The sequence below is a fragment of the Carya illinoinensis genome, chromosome 5 (assembly GCF_018687715.1).
Source record: "Carya illinoinensis cultivar Pawnee chromosome 5, C.illinoinensisPawnee_v1, whole genome shotgun sequence".
Lineage (NCBI taxonomy): Eukaryota > Viridiplantae > Streptophyta > Magnoliopsida > Fagales > Juglandaceae > Carya > Carya illinoinensis.
The window spans coordinates 42,591,580-42,610,726 of NC_056756.1; the positions used below are offsets into that span (position 1 = coordinate 42,591,580).

At 35.0% G+C, this 19,147-nt stretch overlaps 2 protein-coding genes across 3 annotated transcripts; one reads left to right on the plus strand and one right to left on the minus strand.

Moving 5' to 3' along the window:
• Window positions 1-2,970: 2,970 nt before the first annotated feature.
• Window positions 2,971-11,322, plus strand: LOC122311131 (glutamic acid-rich protein-like). 2 transcript variants are annotated; one of them, XM_043125546.1, is made up of 9 exons: window positions 2,971-3,190; window positions 4,287-4,392; window positions 8,403-8,683; window positions 8,875-8,980; window positions 9,064-9,432; window positions 9,519-9,595; window positions 9,672-9,796; window positions 10,257-10,550; window positions 10,988-11,322. In XM_043125546.1, the coding sequence occupies exons 1-9, from the start codon at window positions 3,066-3,068 to the stop codon at window positions 11,008-11,010; spliced, it is 1,506 nt and encodes a 501-aa protein (XP_042981480.1). In that variant the 5' UTR covers window positions 2,971-3,065; the 3' UTR covers window positions 11,011-11,322. The 2 variants fall into 2 exon arrangements, with proteins under 2 accessions (XP_042981480.1, XP_042981479.1); XM_043125545.1 differs by having other exon boundaries at window positions 2,973-3,190; window positions 9,513-9,595.
• Window positions 11,323-13,425: 2,103 nt separating this feature from the next.
• On the minus strand, window positions 13,426-16,792 carry LOC122311105 (WAT1-related protein At4g08300-like). The gene is made up of 7 exons (XM_043125497.1): window positions 16,512-16,792; window positions 16,280-16,342; window positions 15,600-15,716; window positions 14,633-14,870; window positions 14,345-14,503; window positions 14,053-14,204; window positions 13,426-13,834 (listed from the first exon to the last, which is right to left on the minus strand). The coding sequence occupies exons 1-7, from the start codon at window positions 16,721-16,723 to the stop codon at window positions 13,591-13,593; spliced, it is 1,185 nt and encodes a 394-aa protein (XP_042981431.1). The 5' UTR covers window positions 16,724-16,792; the 3' UTR covers window positions 13,426-13,590.
• Window positions 16,793-19,147: the final 2,355 nt, after the last annotated feature.

The following is a 19,147-nucleotide window of genomic DNA, read 5'->3' on the forward strand; positions in this document are numbered from 1 at the left end:
TAGTTTGAGGAAGATGACTTCCAACATTCTTCCATAGGATGGAAACCTACACTAATTTACTATACCTATCTCGACAAAGATGAAGCCATGGAAGAAATAACTGTATTTTTTTGAAAATATAGAAAATTATAAAAAGGAAGATGGTGGTGAAAGTTTGAAATTGAAGATGAAGCAACTTTTGAGCCAGTTACTTATGTTGATTTTCTTGGAATTGATGAGTTTTTTTCATGTTCTTTGAGGAAAAATATTGTTTCTGAATTTGGAATAGGGGATAGAGACTTTATTTTAGAGTATGAGATGCTCAATATTATTTTATTTCGAGCTAATCAAATCTATGTCAACTTAGCCTTGATCATTGGAATGGGACTCCAAAACAATAGAAAGATGGGTTTAACTGAACATCTTGAAGACTGAGGCAAAAAGACTTAGAACTCTAGGATGAATTCTCTTTAACTTGATGAGAATGATGTAACTATGTGAGTCCAAATTTATATGAAAAAAAATATGGGTTCAAAGTCTACGTTGGTTGCACCTTCCAAATGACAACCTCAGTCACACATGCTTCATAGATGCTCACGTGAACTCAAGGGCAAGTTCTTTTCAACCTGGAGAAACTAAGGTAGGAGGATCGGCCCAATGATGAGGCTTAATTGACAAATGCGATGTTAAAAGCATAGGACTACCTTACGGTGGTAGACCAGCGGAAAACCAACAGGAAGAGTTGAGTACTCCTAACATTTGGACGAGAAGCAATATTTGTTGCATCTGCCAATTGAGTCGATACCTGTAACCAAAGTTATAGTTAAAATACTGATATCACTACTTCTTTTCACCCAACTGAGGAATAAGTCGTTTCTCGCCCAAATTTGAGAAATACCATTTTAGATAGAGGTGAAAGTTTGAACCCGAAAATCAAAGAATCAGCCTGAACCAAACCAGACCTGACCGATCGGCTCGGTTTTGAACCGATCCGGTCTGGGATCCGTTCCTACATTTTTAAAACTGGCAAAACCTATCTGGTTTCGGTTATTAACTTTCGGGCACTAGACCAGACCGATTTATAAAATATATATATAAACTTAATTTTTAATATTATATAAAATATTTTATATATGTATATATAATTTTTATATATAATTATATATGAAATAATTTATAAAATAAAAATAATCTTAAATACATTATTATTTATATATGATAAATAATTATATTAGCACTTGATTATAACCGAAAAATTAGTTAGGAACTGGTAAAACCGAAAATATCAATTTAATAGGGTAATTGATCCAAGATTGGTTCTTAAGAATGCAAAGTCGGTGTATTCCAATTTAGTCTTAAAATTTGTACAAAATTGGACTGGTTATACCTCTAGTTTTAGGCAAAGAGAACTATTCCTCAGTTGGGCGAGCATACCACCAACCAAGGAATAAGTTGTTCCTTGCCAAATATGAGGAATAACGTTTCTTGTTCACATTGCTTCTCGCCCAAATTCGACAAATTTCGCTTCTAGCCCAAATTTGCCGCTTCTTGCTCAAATCCTTAGAGTACTCATCTCTTCTCATGGGTTTTTCATTGGTCTACCATCTCGAAGTAGTTCTGTACTTTTAATGTTGTATTTGTCATTTGAGTCTCATCATTAGACCCGTTGTGGTCACCAGGCTTTGCTTGGTGGGCCTCTTGTCAATCCCAAAATCAAACACTTTTATTTCCAAATCGTCATTTTTAGTTATTTTTTTTTATAATAATGTTTATCTTATTCCATATTTTACCATTTGGCCTTAATTACAAATTTTCCATTTTTTATTATTTAAGCCTGGCTTATGGGCTTTAGAAGTTGATTTATTATTCAAAATATTTTATAATAAAATCCTAATCTCAAAGTTTCTTTCTGTTTGAGATTTTTCTCAATCTCATTGTTTAACTAGGTGTCAGAATAATCTCCTATTATGTCCCGGCATCAACTTCTAACCAATGCATATGTAAAACTTACTAAACTAGAGTGATGCAAATGAGTTTAGCGGCCAACGTTCAATGACCAACTAATATGACTCTTTACATTCTTAGACTAAAAGCACTACACGATGCCAGTTTGATTAAAAATCTTGTGATCTCTTGACCATTGTATTTTAACGGGAGATATATCCTGTTAGAACAGGAGGCAAGCCGGACGCCTAAACGAGCCCTTACAATATGGTTTTTATTTAATAATTTATTTATTAGTGAGTTATAAACGGTGGCTGAACACCTTCAATAATTTTTCTTTTGAATAAATTCTTCAAGATTGCTCACTTCAATACCAAATATTAGTTTTTCTTATTTACTTATTTTGATATTTATTGATATGTGGTTCTTAAAATGGATTAATCCGTTAGAAGTTTTAAGTTGGTCATTATTCACGTTACATGCCAAATGTTGAAGAGAGATAATTTAATTATAGAGAGATTTTATAAAAATAAATTTATAAATTAACATAATTTAAAATTGTACATTATATTAAAATTATTTTTATTATAAAATAGATCGTATAAAACCACTTTTAACTTATGATTATATTTTTATAAAATTATTTTATAACTTTAGCCCTTCTCAATGTTTAATATTGTTTATAACTAAAGAATTGTTATTTCTTTTAATTTTTAGAACGATATTTTTATTTATTTTTAAGGAAAAAATTTAAAGGTTTAACTGATTTTTTTATAATATATTTTATTTATCTAAATTGCCAAATTGGCATGGAAAATAGTTCACCTGTACATGAAAGATTGCCATGGAAGCAACAAACTTGCGGTGGTTGTACACCGATGTCACGTGACTTTGGGTGAGTGTTGACAGGATCGTACGTTGGAGGTTGACTGAAATTTGAAAAACTTGGCTCGTTAATAAAGTAGACTCATCCAACGGTTCAAATGCATAGGAAGCACACGGATGTTATCAGTACATACACATTAATAATCCCTTTCTTCTCCACCTTCCTTCGTTCCAAGGTTTTAAGCACAAAAACCTGTTGTAGTTCGAACTTCGAAACACTAGCAGACTCCATAGTCAGTCTTATCTACACAGAGAGAATGGCGGACGCGGCACAAGATATCGAGACCCCTACGAAAGAAGCCAAGGGTTTGGCACACGATATCGAGTCCCAGATCAAAGACGCTATGGACTCACGCGTTGCACACTTCAAAGAACAATCCGAGTACTCTCTTTCTCTATCCATCCTTGTATATGTCGTTTTCGTGTCTTAATCAATTTTTGTTATTCTAGAGGCTAATTTTTCGGCTGTGAGATGCTTAAAACGCCGTAGTTTGGCTATGAAGAAACAGTGTTTTTCGTTCTAATTTTGTGGTGTTTTGTTTAATTGGCGGTATAAGTTTGGTAGTAAGAGTCTTGTGGTCAATGGGGGGTCTCTGTATGTGTACGCGGGCGGCAGTAGCACTAGTTATTTCGCAGAATGATGAAGTATTAGGAGTTCTATGCGTACATTGTTTCAGGGTTTTGAAGGATTTCCGTGTTCTGGGCTCTATAGGGGAATATAAAGGGATATAGGATCAGAATTAACATAGAAATATGTTCATGTGAAATATAACTCTGCGGGGTTTTGAAGATTTTATAATAGTTTAAATTTCTTATTGGAGAGTACCTTTCTATTGCTGTTTGATTAGATGTCTATTTCTTGTACTTGTTTGGGAGTGCCATAAACTTTTTGCAGAAGCACACAAAATTCTTGTTTGCTCGCTTATATTTATTTAGCTCCCTTGTTGTTTCCCGTTGCCTTTTCCATAATAGCAAGATACACACATACACGCTTACATACAAACATTTAGATGCATACGATTGTATGTATATTAACAATGGTTTGATTTTGTTTTTTGTGAAAAAGAAATGTAGGTAATTTTTATTTATAAGCAAGGTAAGTTGATCTGAAACACAAAGGGAAACAACCCAGGTTCACAAAATTACTGACTACTGTAGGTCTGTAATCTTGCCTAATTTTTGGTGTATTTCATATGCCCCAGATTTAGATGGAAGAATTTTTTTGTAAGTCAATTTTTTATGCATATGATTCTTTGCCATATATGAAGAATTTACTGATTTTGTTGATGGTAATGAATTCAATTATTGGTTTATATCACTCATTGATTAAATTTTTAACTTTCTTGTTTTGCATGATAGTGGAAGCAATCTATTTGCTTTATATTGTTTCATTAGTATATTAGCAAGAATTTTTTGACTCAAGCATTCGTTGGTTATTCAAAAGCTGAGTTACTTATGAAATTGTTTTTTAAATGCAGTTCTTTGACATTTGAGGGGGTACGGAGATTGTTAGAGAAAGACTTGGGGTTGGAGCCATATGCTTTGGATGTGCATAAGAGACTTGTAAAGCAATGCTTGCTGGAGGTACCCTTTTGGATTTAGGAAATTTTCATTCACTTACAATTGAAATACATTATTTTTAGGGTGGAAAATTTGACAATTGGTATGCTTTCTATTCAGCTTTGAATTATGTCCGAATGTAGGCGAGTTGTTTCATGGTATTGTATCTTATTTTGTGTCATTTTCAAGAATACAAATTAATGTAAAGGGAAAAAAACCATGATAGTAACACCAGAAAAATAATTGGAGTGGTTGACAAAGCTGATTTGATGATGAGAGCTTCACCTTGGGAACATGAACCAGAGTGTGCACCATGATATCTTTGACTTGCTTTTGTATCTTTACAAATGATGTCTTGGTCTTTCTCTAGGAGCTTCTTTTAAGGCTTAATCATGGGATGACATTCTTGAAAGATGGAGCGCCATTTGACTGGCCAGAAGAGACTTTACTTGTCTAAAAGAGCCTTGGGTACATTGATTTAAGTTCCCTTATCTAATTTTCCTAGAGTTGCTAATCCCTGAGGTGAAGTACAAAGGGATTTTCTTTGGGGTGGTATGGGGAGGAACCTAAATCTCACTGGGTTAATTGGTCCAACATGTAATCTTTGATCTCTGATCGAAGTTTGGAGATCCGAAAGGTAGTTTGATGGAGGTTAGTTGGGAAAATGGCCATGACAGTATGGGGTGGATGCCAAATATGGTAGCTCTTGGGGCATATGGTGTTCAATGAGGTTAATTGGACATTTGAGGTTGGTCTATGAAAGAACGTCCATCAAGATCAGTGGGTTTTTCTCGGTGAATTAAATATGGGTGGAAGATGTTTCTAGGAGAAGGTTTTGGAATGATATATGGCATGGAGTTCAATCTCTCAAGGTAACCATCTCATAGTTAATACAATATTGTGCGTGCCAAATATGCTTCTGTGGTAGGTCACCTTCAGTATGTTAATGACTCATACCAATGGGATGTAGATTTTATTAGATTGCCTCACAATTGTGAGGTGGAATTTTTTTTTTTGGAATCAATTTTATGCCATTTGGTTGAGGAAAGGTGGTGAAGACAAGCCATGATTGGTCCCTTCCAAGATAGAGGTGTTTGGCCTCGTTTGGTTTCGCAGTTTAAATGAGATGAGATGAAATGTTTTGTTGAAAGTTGAATAAAATATTGTTGTAATATAATTTTTTTAATATTAATTTTGTTTTGGGATTTGAAAATTTTAAATTTTTTGTTATATTTTATATGAAAATTTGAAAAAATTGTAATAATTATATGAGATAAGATAAGATGAGATAGTTTGGTTTTTGTTAACCAACCAGCCCTAAAGTTAGATCGTTCTACAATGCTTTAGCTCCCCATAGTAGCTCTTATCCATGCATATATGGCAAAGTAAATCCGTTTGGAGGGTGGCTTTCCTTTTTTGGATGGCTAATTCAGGGAAGATACTTATGTTGGAAAATGTGCAAAAGTGATGAATATTTCTGCTAAATTGTTATTACACGTGGAAAGGAATTATTTGGATAAGTAAGAATAATTTATTGTATAATTTATTGATTTACATAATTAGGCAAGGCCCAACTACACAAGAAGTACAAGAGATGAACTTAGTTACAAGCTAAGCGCTATGAAAAACAACATAAAAGTCATTAAAACTAGTCCCATTCAATACAATAGCCGAAGCCCAAAGTAACAATGTATGAAAAAAAAAAAGTCCCTAAACCTGATGAACGCTCCCTATTATCAAACAGTAACTATTCCTCTCGTTCCAAGTATGCCACATTAAACATAGAGGCACGATCTTCCAAACATCCGCGATTTGATGATTGCCCTGAATTCCTCTCCAACATGACAATAAATCTACCACCCTCCTAGGCATTACCTATGCAATACCAAGCCTAGTGAAGATTTAATCCCATAAAGCCTTAACTACTTCACATTGAAGAAGATGATCAGCCAATTCTCCATTTCTTTTACACATGAAACTCTAATCTATTATATAAAAGCCTTGCATACTCAGCTTATCAGCAATCAATATTTTCCCATGGGAGGCCATTCAGTCGAAGAAAGCAATCTTGGAGGAACGTTACTCCTCCAAATGCACTTCCAAGGGAATGCAATAGAAGAATGGGTTGACATAACCTTATAATAGGATCTGACCGAGAAGTTCTTATTCCCCAAATGAGTCCAAAGCAACCTATCTTCCCCTCCAGTATACGCGCTGTAAATTTCAGTAATATTCCTGACCTCTTAATCTTGGACAGCTCTAATAGACACAGACCATTGAAGAGAACTAGTAGAAATGTCCATGTTATCAGCCACTGAGGCACCCTTTTCCTATGCAATCCTATAAAGAGAAGGGAAAGCATTCTTGAAGGCAACATTACCACATTAAATATCGTACTAGAATCATTCAACTATCTCTTGCTCTACCTTACTCTTTTTATTTTTAACTAATTTGGGGTCATGCCTAAAATTGTGTCCTGGAGTGCTGAAAAGGGAGATTCAATAGGCATCATACCAATACATTGTGGAAAATAATTCCAATATGTTTAATGTAGTGCATTTGGAGAGTCATCAATAAAATTCCTATTTACTGATTAAAAAATGTGGTGCATTTGGAGAGAGAAATTCTGTTTGATCTGTAAATAAGAGTTTTATTGACAAGAACTAGGCATAGCCTAGGTACATGGGACATATACAAGAGCAACACCTAGGCATGATTGACTCGGGATACAAGGAATTCTTGGATATTCAGACCATTGAAGTCTATACAATCGACCAATGGAGTAAAGTGTTAAGAAAGAAAACTCTATTCTTGTCCATTGACTGTTCACAATCTTCAAAGCTTCTATCATTCCTCTCCCTCCAAAGATGCCACCATAAGCAAGAAGTGACCGTAGCTTCAATGAGTAAGTGAAGATTGTGTGGATCTTTGGCTTAATCCTTTTGGAACTTTGCACCACCGAATGGCTGCACATTTCATACTTTCTTGTTCTAGTTCCCAGAACTTTCCGGATCTCTTTACTTTTTTCTCTTGTATAATCCATGTGGACTAGGGTTTTACCTTTTTTCATATCAATAGTCTCTAACTTATAAAAAATTCTGAAAAGGAAAAAGATTTAACACACTCAACAGACTTTTTTTTAATAAAAAAAATATACAATATATACAAGTATAGATCAAGTTGATTGGCTGAAGTTAAAGCTCTTGAGGCTTCCCATTTGGTTATGAATTCTGTAAACCAGTAAGTGCACCAGGGGATTGACAGAAAAAGCACAGAAGTTTGGGAAAGGGTTGACTGTCCTTGTGGTACATCATTTGAGGTTGGAAATTACCTTTGTACATTGAGTTACATTAGCCTAAGAAACTCCATAAAGACTTTGTAGAGACCACTGATGATTGATAGACAAGGCTTGCCAAAGAAGGTCAATGATTTTGCCTGTGTGGAGTGATGGGAGGAGATCTAGGCTTACGTTAATTCTCATTGTAGATGTGTTCATGCTTGTTTAGCTTAGGGATATTTGAGTCTACTAGATATCGTCATCACAATTTCCATTTCTTATACTATTTTTTATTGTAACAGTCCAAATGCATTCAATGGTCTGGAACCCAGTATTTACCATCTTTGATTATAATTAGTATCATTAATACTATTAATATAATTTTTTAATTCTTAGTTATGTATCTGTTGTCGTGTATGGCTTGGAAAGATTCTGCAAGGGTTCTAATGAACTCAATATTTTAGACTCCACCCTAATAAGCAGCATAAGCAAAGAGGAGTCAAATACTGGCAAATTCAAGTGGACTGGTAGGCCTTTGGTTTTTTTATTGCTTATTGGCTAACCCTGTCTAGAACTGAAGAGTTGCCTTGTCAGCATGATAGTTCACTGCATTAGGATTTATATGTTTTCGAACAATTTTGTTTCAATTCTAATCATTGATACAAATATTGTGTATGGATTTTGATTGTTGGGAGGGGTGTATAAAAATGTCATTGCTTTTGATTGGCTAAATGTTTTGTTCTATTCTAAATGCTAGTGCTTAGATGGTGCTGATTCTGATAATGCCTCTAAGATGTCTGGGGAGATGGGGGAAAAACACGTGAATAGAGAAGTGGCAGATTCATCGGAGGGTCTTCATTCCAAGAAAGATGTAAAGGATTCAGAAGACTCTCCAGTTATGGGTCTTTTGACAGGACATAAAACAACCAAAGTTGAACACGGGGAAGCTAAAGGCAGTAAAAATAAAGAGTTTCCAAGTGAGAGCACGATAAAGAAAGCTATTAGAAAAAGATCTTCTTACGTCAAAGCTAATTCTGAGTACGTTGCTTGATCCTGCAGATTTGTTACCAAATTTGGCTATTGCATCAATTTACTTTGACATTCATGATAGCCTAAACCACTTTATTTGATACATTTTGGTACTCATTTACATTGTTTCTTCACTTTGCATTTTTATTTGGTACCCCAACCACCCACCAAAAAAAAAAAAAAACTGGTTTTGTCTTCAGGAAGGTTACGATGGCGGGACTTCGTCGACTTCTGGAGGAAGATCTTGAACTTGAGGAATATACTCTCGACTCCTATAAAAAGTTCATAAGTCAGCAATTAGATGACGTGGGTAAATATGTTGGATCATTAACTTCTAAAAGCACCTCAGATAGTCTAACATTGTGTTCACCTTCTTTATCATATATCAGGTATTGAAATCTTGTGAACCTTCTGAAGAAAAACTTGCAAGTAATGTCAGGAAAAATGTTAAGAAAAATTCCAAGAGGAAAGCATCCAAAACGGTCGGCAGTGATGAGAGTTCTGATTCCTCAGACAGCAAGGATGATGGGGAAGAAGAAGATGAAGAAGTGAAACCTAGAAAGAAAAGCATTCCAAAAGGAAAGGTGCAGAACACTGATGTTAAAAAACGTGGAAGACCTGTAAAGGAGACCAACATATCTAGCAGGAAGCGGAGAAAGGCTGCAGAAACAATACCAGAGGAAAATAGTGATGCAGAAGATGGTGGAAATGTCTCTGAAAATGGTCACTCTGAATCTTCTGAAGAGAAACCTGTGAAGGTTATCTTTCTTATTTTTCCAGCTCCTAAAAGTGATCAAATAAAATACTCTTTGTTGATGCACATTTTTTCCCCAAAAAGATGCAGAAGAAAGAAGTTTCAAATCCTGCATATGGGAAACGTGTGGAGCATCTGAAATCAGTTATCAAATCATGTGGAATGAGGTTTCTTATTCGACTTGCTTGTTATTGCTGTAGAACTTTGTCCGGATTGATGGCTTGACATTTTGATCTCTTTCAGTGTTCCCCCATCAATTTACAAGAAAATAAAGCAGGCACCTGAGAACAAACGTGAGGCCCACTTGATAAAGGAGTTGGAGGAAATATTATCCAAAGAAGGGTTATCCGCAAATCCTTCAGAAAAGGGTATGATGTTATTTAGCTTATCTCTGGTGTGATCCTTGATCTCTGACCGTGAATTAGTATGCTTACTAAGTTGATATGATTTATTCCTGAACAATGTTTTTGAAACCTAGTAAAAGGACAAAGACGTTCTAGAAGGCTATGGAAATCATTTCTTGTCTGCAGTAGGATGTGTATGATTTTGTTGTCTTCTCACCTAATCCAAATGATGATGAAAAAGTAATTTTGTTTGCTTTTACTGTTGTTCATTTTGTTCCAGAGAAGTAGTTTGAAATTATTCTCTTCAAATACCATTAAAAATGCTTTAGTTTGGGCATTATTCTTTCTCTCGTTTGGTTATGAGTCCGCCTGTTTAGACTAAGGTCTTTATGAGTGTGGAGTTGTATACCCTTGCATGCTGAAAGGTGCCAAGCTGCATGCACTTGTATACAAGGATTGACACGATATGGTATCTTATGCTCAGAAATCAAGGAAGTTAGAAAGAGAAAGGAAAGAGCAAAAGAACTTGAAGGCATTGACATGAGCAATATTGTACAGAGTTCACGTAGAAGGTCTACATCCAGTTTTGTAGCTCCTCCAAAGCCCAAAATTCCAGTTGAAAGCAAGGGTGACGATGCTGAAGATTCTGATAAAGATAATGATGAAGATAATGATGAAGATGATGAGGAGGAGGAAGTAGAAGATGATAATAATGATGATGAAGATGATGATGATAATGGTGGTGATGATGACAGTCAGAGTGAAGAGTTTGACGAGGGTAAGTTAGATTTATGCTAAAGCTAATTTGAGCCCAGAATTTTTGTCCTTATGTAAACCAATACAGTATCTTGACTTAATCTTTGTGACCTAATTATATGTCTCTCTTCTGGTAATCTTATAATACCATTAATATTGAGAACAATATGGGAAATATGATATAGAGTTCGTAATCAAACAAATACAGGAAGGATGCCTTATTTCTTAGTCTGAGAAAAGCTGCTAAAAGTGGTGTGAGATGTTCTATTATTGTAATTAGTTTTCCAGCTGTTCTGGATGTGATGCAGAACTTGAATATTTAATTTCCTATCATATCCAAGAAAGTATTGAAGTAAACCTTTCTAAGTTACTTGTTTAATGGTTGCTGTAGTCTTTTAACTGCACTTTTCTAAAGCTACTACTCAGTTGCCTTACTAAACATCAACCATTTATATGCAGATGCTGATGAAGACAGCGATTAAATTCTTTATATGCAAGACTTGCAAGATTACTGATCATAACAGAAGCCTGAACAGATAGCGTAAGAATGTATATTGTAATTTAATTTGCTACTCCCAATCTTGTTTTGTGTGTGGCAGTGGTAGTTTTTGATGGAGAATTTGCCAAGTAGGACTTTCAACTTCAGCTGTATCAGTGACTCTCATAAGGCGTATATCCTTGGCAGGAGAAAGTAGTATGGTTATCAATCATGTAGGATTAGTAAGTTGGTGTCGTTTGCAATAACGAGTGACAAAGGCATGAGTTGGGACTCTTGATTAGTTTTACCACCCAAAGAAGCTCCCAACCTCTCTCTCTCTCTCTCTCTCTCTCTCTCTCTCTCTCTCTCTCTCTCTGTGTAATGTTGATTAGGCAAACATTTTTCAGTTTTTGAGTCTGGTAACTAGAATTGGACAGCCCATTATAAGATTCGTACCTTTGGTTGTAATTTACTTCCAATATTGGGAAATTCAAAAGATCTCATCCCCAGTCATGCTTAAAACAATCTGTTACATCGATACCAATTAATGGACCATGCATGATTGAACCCTGTCGAGACCCCCACCCGATGCAAAAAATTAACATCCCAAGTTTCCTCGAAACATTATGTCACGACTATCCCTCCCATTGTAATAACCCCTTTTCATTGAGCTCCAGTCTTTCCAGCAGAGGCTTCCCTCAAAGCTTGCAGCAACGGACGAATAATTCCTAGTTCTCTAGCATGAAGACAAAACTCGTCCGTAAAGTTTTGAGGGAAGAAAGACACCACGTGAGGAAGCCTTAATTGTTAGCATAGAAGAAGAAGAAGAAAAGGTCCTTTGGAGAAAGGCAGATTTGGTGATCAGTAAGCGTGAATCGAGATAGATTATTAAAGGGAAGCCTTAAGACACTCAGCTTGAATTTGAGTTGGTTAAGTTTGAATTTGGCTCGATTTGATCATTGATCATAAGGATATTTCCAAATATAAATTAGGCTCAATTATTAAATGGCACAAACTTATATGGAAGACTTGCTAGACTGATAATGTTTATAAACAAATTTGTATGAATTAGTTTGACTGTATGATTAGGTCAATTGTATATATGATATATTTTATATTCAATTTATAACCCATAAAAGACTGTATAAAATATAACATATAACTAATAATTAATGAGTGATGCTAGTGTGTCGCCCAGCTTTAACCACTTGGTATACCCACTAGTACAAATTTTACATTTTATTTTTTTGCTCTTTTCGTTTTCATATTTTTGAAACATCTTTAAATATTTTTAAAAAATAAAAATATCAATACACTAAAAGTCACTTCTTTAACCATTACGTAAAATAGAAAAAATAAAAAAAATGAAATAAGTGAGTGGTCAAAATGAGGCCGAGGGCAAACTCATGAGGTATACTAGCATTTTCTTTAATTAATATATATAATATTTTAAATCCTAGGGGTTAGCTCTAGGGCTTTGGTCATGATGATGTGCTCCATTTAGGTCTAAGGTTTGAATCCTAATCTTGTATTGTGCAAACAATTTCGATCTAAGGGTAATTGGATTTGGTGAATTTTTCCTTCATGAATTACCCGATGTGCATTTACTGAAAACTTATTATCGAGAACTTGTACACTCTAGGGATTATTTGAGACTTTGTTTTTGGACACCCGGTGCCAATAAAAAAATAAAAAGTAATAATGTAATTGAATTTTTAAGTTTGTATGATTAATTGTATATTTCTAGTAACTAATAAAAGTATTTTTTATATATAGTTTTTTAAACTTTATTTTAGATTTTTGTTACTTACAATTAGAAAATTTATAAAATGTTAAATGTGTCGAATTGATTCTTGTTTTAGTCGAGTCTCGAGCTGGTTGCTTGTATTAGATTTGGTATTAGCACGCAAATAATCATGCACAAGTACTTGCATGCGTCTACGAATAGAACTAGAGCAAAGTAGCAGATCAAGTACTAGAAGAATCTCTTAAAAAATAAATAAATAAATAAAAGGACTATTGGATCGCACGTGTGTGTATATATATATTTATATGATATGTGATATATATTGGAGAGAGTGAAAAGGGCCAGAGAGCTCATGGTCTAAAAGGGGCCCATTCGACTGTTAAAATCTAGACTATGGCCCTCGTGGGCTTGGCCCACTCAAAGAGAGGCCTGCCCAGCCAGGCCCAAGGCTGATGAGACACCACCTGAGGTAGCCAAGTGGGCTATACGCCAACTTGTCAACAGCCTTGAATCATTATTAGCACGTGGCCGCTAGAAAACATGTGGAAGAAGTCAAAGACGAAACTAACTTAAACATCGAAGGCTTGATAAACTAACTTGTACGTGTGCATGCAGGTTTTGTGGTGCACCACCCAGCTGTTTAAGGAGTCCTCATGATACGTACAAAACACGTCAAAACAATAATAATTGGTGATAATTTATTTATATTGTCTGACATTGTAATCGATTTCTACGTCGTACAAACATCAAAACATGATACATGATATCTAGAGCAGTCCCACTCTGGAAAAAGGGGGAGAGATTATAAATCGTGTACAATCTTTCAAAACCCTAGAACTAGTGGAGTGGCGCTGTTGCATGAGGAATCTTTAACACCTTGGAATTAGCTGCATCGTTATTGCTATCAGCAGTAGTAGTAGTGGTTATAATTGATGATGATGCTGATCTAATGGTGTCTGTGATTGGCAATTCTTGGGTTCCTTTCTCATCGGCCACTATAGCTTTTGAGTTTGGAGCATCTTTGCTTTTACCCCACACGACTGTGTAAAGGCCGAAGACTATGATAATGGCTCCAATTACACTGAGCATCAAGTCACAGCAAAACAATTAAACATGTATATATATATATATATATAATCAACACATGAAGATTAAGACATTAATGCTCTAAATACTGATCGATCAACCCATCATGTGCATTTTAGTTAGCTAGCTAGCACATTACGATCGAGACATATATGTTCATGTACACTGAGTTGAAATAAATTGAGGATTGAGTAGCACTATATATATAAATACCTTCCAAGATGGACTTGCTCAGCTAAAACAATGAAGCCGAGAGCGGCAGTGATGATCATGCACAGAGGGCTGAAAGACGTTACGAACACAGGGCCACGGTCCTTGATAACAAATCCTTGTACATAATATGCGATTCCAGAGCAAACTATCCCCTATTAATAAATTATAGATCAGGTTTTAGTAGTAGTATAGATCTTTTGGTGTACTCATGATTTACAATATATGAATATGGTTGGAAAGTAAAGCAAGAAGATTGTAATAAAAATGGCTTAATTGATTGCAAGCTGCTTACAGAGTAAACAGCAGCAAGGAGCCTTGAATCCCAGCCAATAACCCAGACGCTGAGGTCGCGTTCCATGATAAGCGATACGATTGAACCTTCCACCATCCCCATTAAGCATATCCAAGCTGTGAGAGAGAGCTCTGCCGGGTACATCTTCAACGTAAATGACTGATCTCCACAAGAATGCATGCCATATTTCAGATTTATAATTTCACAACATATATATATTTATATATGGATAAATCATCAAATTAAAACACTAAATTAAAACTTGTATATATTTATATTATTACGCACTTGCAATATAAAGAAACTGGCCCAGCTGCAGCAACTGGCTAGGAGCATTAAAGTCCCGGTGACCCAATGCTGATCTGCAGACTCTGTGCTGGATTTGTGGTGGCTTTGCTCTCTACCCCCCACGAAATTGACGATGGGGCCTTTGTACAAAGTCATCACCATGGCTCCCATCACCGTCACTACTGTGCCCACCACCTTGGCTGTACTATGTAACTTCTTGAAATTCACCGTCTCCAACCTGATTAATATTAATTGATGAGACCATCATTGATTAATTAATTAAGTTATTATGCACTCACAAGCAGTAAAAACTGACATATATATATAGATGTCTTTTAGGCTCATATCCCATGCAATCATGCATGCTGCATATAGAACTACTTTTGCTCTTTTTTACCCCTATAAATTTTCTTGCCCCCTAATAATTTTGCAAACTTAGGAATCATACTACGTACGTCACATTAAAATTCAGCATGATTAATATTCCAGGCCAGAAAAGTGAAACACCTGCTCGCACTTCTTTTGGTTTTTCCCAAGTTTTCAAAAAAGTTTTATTTTTTTCAGCTTTGCTACCTACAGTCGCCACACGCAGTCGGCATGCAGTCGGCTGTACGGAATGAATAAAAAAAATTATAAATTTTTTTTTTTATATTCAAAGGGACCTACATGAATTATAAAAAGTTATAAAACTAATTTTTTTTTTCATGTAGGTCCCGTATTAATTTTTTTTTTACAGCCGACTGCACGCCGACTACATCTCTCGACTGCAAAAAGTATTTCTCTATTTTTTTATTTCATTGGTTAACGCAAAATGATTATGATTAACGCACCTTCTGGGCCAGCCAGTACCAGAAATGTGGCCTTTTATGTGGCCCCTGTACTCATGTCACCCGGCTGCTGGCTCCTAACGCTACAAGTAACTTTTTCATTTGCACTAGTGAATGATGACATAACTAGAAACTCATACCTGAAGATGATTGCCATGATGAAGGTTATCGCGGGGAGCATATTGAAAATGGCAGCCGCAAACGTTGCTGAGGTGTACTTCATTCCCAGATAATAGAAGTTCTGATCAAGCACGGGCCTGCCAATGCATAGTACCAGCAGTATTAATATATATTAGGCCTTAAAAGTTGTAATAGCTAGTACTGCCTCTTTTCTGTCTAATTTATAGTTCATGACTTACTTTCCAAAAAAAAAAAAAAAAAAAAAAAGAAGAAGAAGAAACGAAAAGAAACAATCTCTTAGTTTCTTGTTTAAAGAGATGGTAAATAAAGTTAGTTTAGGGGCTATGCATCAGTTCATGCAGAACCGAAATGATAGAAATATCCATCCCGATCTCAATAAAAGAATATCTAGATACAGGAAAAACAAAAACCGAAAAGAAAAAAGAATGCCATAACAAGATCATGTTTATCCACGCTTCCCTCTGATCTATATATTCCCGGCCTCTTGGCCATCCCTCCAGAAAGTTAATTAAAAGTAATAATATATATATATATATATATATATATATATTATAGATTCGGTCGCCAAAGTGAAGATAAAACAGTTTAAGGTTCTCTGATCTCCATCATTTCAGATATATATATATATATATATATATATGCATATATATACGTAAACAAGATATTGTTAGAGCATTACTCCAGGAAAGCGAGCACCACAATTCTCAGGAAAATGGGAAAAGTCATCTTGGGTCTTATTTTCCTGTAAAAAACAAGCAAACGATATATATTGGTTAATTATATTGGTATATATAGAAAGTGGAAAGGTATCTTGTTCAATCAGAATAGCATGCAACATATTACAGAAGATAAAGATGACGACGCAACTCAGGTATATATACATGTAGTGAAAGATCAGATCAGAGAGAAACCTTTCAAGAACAATAGCAAAGGGAGCGATCACAATCGTGGCAACTACATGACGGTAAGTTGCAAGTATGTAGTGACTCATGCCTCTCTTCAAAGAGATCATAGAGATTATGTACATTCCTGAATAACCAAACTGCAAAGAGACGATAGCCAAGAAAGGTTTTGCCTTCTTAAGCGCTTGGCAAGTCATCCCACCTTCCCTTTGGTCTCCCATCTCTATGTCAGATTTCAAAACTCTCTCACGCTCAACTTGCTAATTTCTCTATGGCTGCCAACACCAAAATGAGAAATGGCCTTCTTATACACAAGAAAAGTAACTAAACCATTATCCGCAGGGCTCCAATGGTAAATGCCAAAGGCATTAATTTCCTGTCTGGCTCTTAGATTCCCTTATCCAATATTAACTAAATAAATCGCTATTTCCGAACTAGAATCGTCATAAATAAAATAGAAATATTAATCAGCTTAAGGAGGAGTTTGCGTACGTCCACTTCATGATGATAATAATGCTTTTATTTATTTATTTATTTATTTAATGGGAAGTTAATTGGGATTCGATTCATTGACCACCAATGTAAATAGGTTTAGTGCTCTGTCGGGTGATCCTTGTGGGCCGGGTGCTTATCATGTGATGCTTTTCTAGTGTAAGTGCTACGAAGAGTGGACACCAATATTTCTAAAAGACGGTTTGATTGAGCTCACTCACGATGATTTACTCTAATTAACGGTAAAAGTAATTTTAGACACCACACTACTATCTCAATTACATCTAATTATATATATATATATATATATATAATATTGTGGCTTATTTATCATTATTTGATAATAAAAAAATATATAACAAATGATTATTCAATTATAGTAAATATGTCATATTTTACTTAGTAGATATAAGTGGGATGGTAGTATGGTGTATAAAATTTTCTTAACTGTAAACATATTGACCTCGATCACAAGCAAAGTTAGTGCAGACGACGTGGCTGTAGGTTCCAAACTCACTCACCAAAAAGGAAAACATGAACACACACACAAAAAAATAAAAGGGAAGAAGAAGATCAACTTATATATATATATATATATGTTCAACTTCAAGTACTTCATTATATATTGTCATGTCTAGCTGGCTAGGCCATTTAGAAGCATGATCGGATTATCTGTCTAATCCGTCACTCTTTGTTTTTTGACTTATTTCAATTGGCTACAATAAAGGGGAAAAAAGTAACCCCACGAATTAAACCAAGCGTTTCTTACTTACATCATGTATGAACAAATATAAACCAGTACTCCTGCTTAATTATTATATATCAGTTAGTCCGAATGGTACGTACTAGTTTTGGATCGATCGATGATGATCTATGTCCATGCACGTTTCTCTTTTCTGCATAGATTTCGTTCTCTTGTTGTAAATATATATATAGGCACTTTTGTGGTGACAATATTCCCTGCAAAAAGTCGATGTTGTGGCAATTTTTCTCTCTCGAAGGAAAGAGAATGCCACTACAGTAAAAATGATTTGTTGAGACTAGAAAAACTGTCGCAATAGGTTTAAAGTTGCCGTAAAAGATTGCACGGTAAAATCGCTAGAAAAGACTGATTTTCTGTGTATATAGTCGTATATATAAGCCATATATAGATAATATTATATATATATATATGTATATATATATAACATCACTAGTACTATAGCTGTGAATTAAATTAATTAATTAAGTAATTACACCATGTTGTGGTCATCATTGTCATTGTATAACAATTCCTTGAGTATTAATTTAAAAGTAGAGTTGAAAATCTGTACATTTTAAATATGTTTTACGGCAGAGAGGATATAGATGGTCATCCTCAGTACTAATACTTAATTGAGGATATAATTTTCACCATTAATTAGTGTTTTCTGGCCCAAATTTGCAAGAACAGAATGGGAGACAAATGTCAGGAGGATCAAATTAAAGTTGGTGCTTTCATGTTTGGATTCCAACGAGAGAAATCAAGCAAGTTGGTGGGAATCCCACCTTGCAGAATAGAATGCACTAGAAAGAGAGAGCTAGAGAGAGCGAGAGAGAGATCGAGATCATGTCGAACGGCGCTACGTACGTAGGCGTGAGGAGGCCAGCATAATGAAACCATATATTTTTGGTTCACTGTATATAATGGATTGATGCTGTGGTGATGATATTGAATTATCGCTCAGCTTAAAATAAGAAAAAAAAGAACAGACTTTTCTTATGATTGTAATTGCATGACAACACATAAAGCTGTAATTTGGGTTTGTATTAACTGGCATATATATATATATATATATCGTACCCGCAGTATAATTCTGCAAGGATTTTCCTTTAGCCGCCATATGCATGCATATGAAACCTCTATAATTAATGTGTATTTATTTACTTAATAATTATATATTATATATATATGGTTTTCCCTATAAACGTCTAGCTTGTATGCTTCCAGAACTGGTAATGCTCGATGATGAGTCAATTTAATTGCAGTACAACTACACGCAATCAAAAAATAAAAAATAATAAAATTGCAGTACTTTTATTCATAAATATCTTATATAAGAAAATTGCTTATTTGTTACTAATTATTTCTTACCAACTTAAATGAATCTATTCTCATCGCAAATAATCATTTT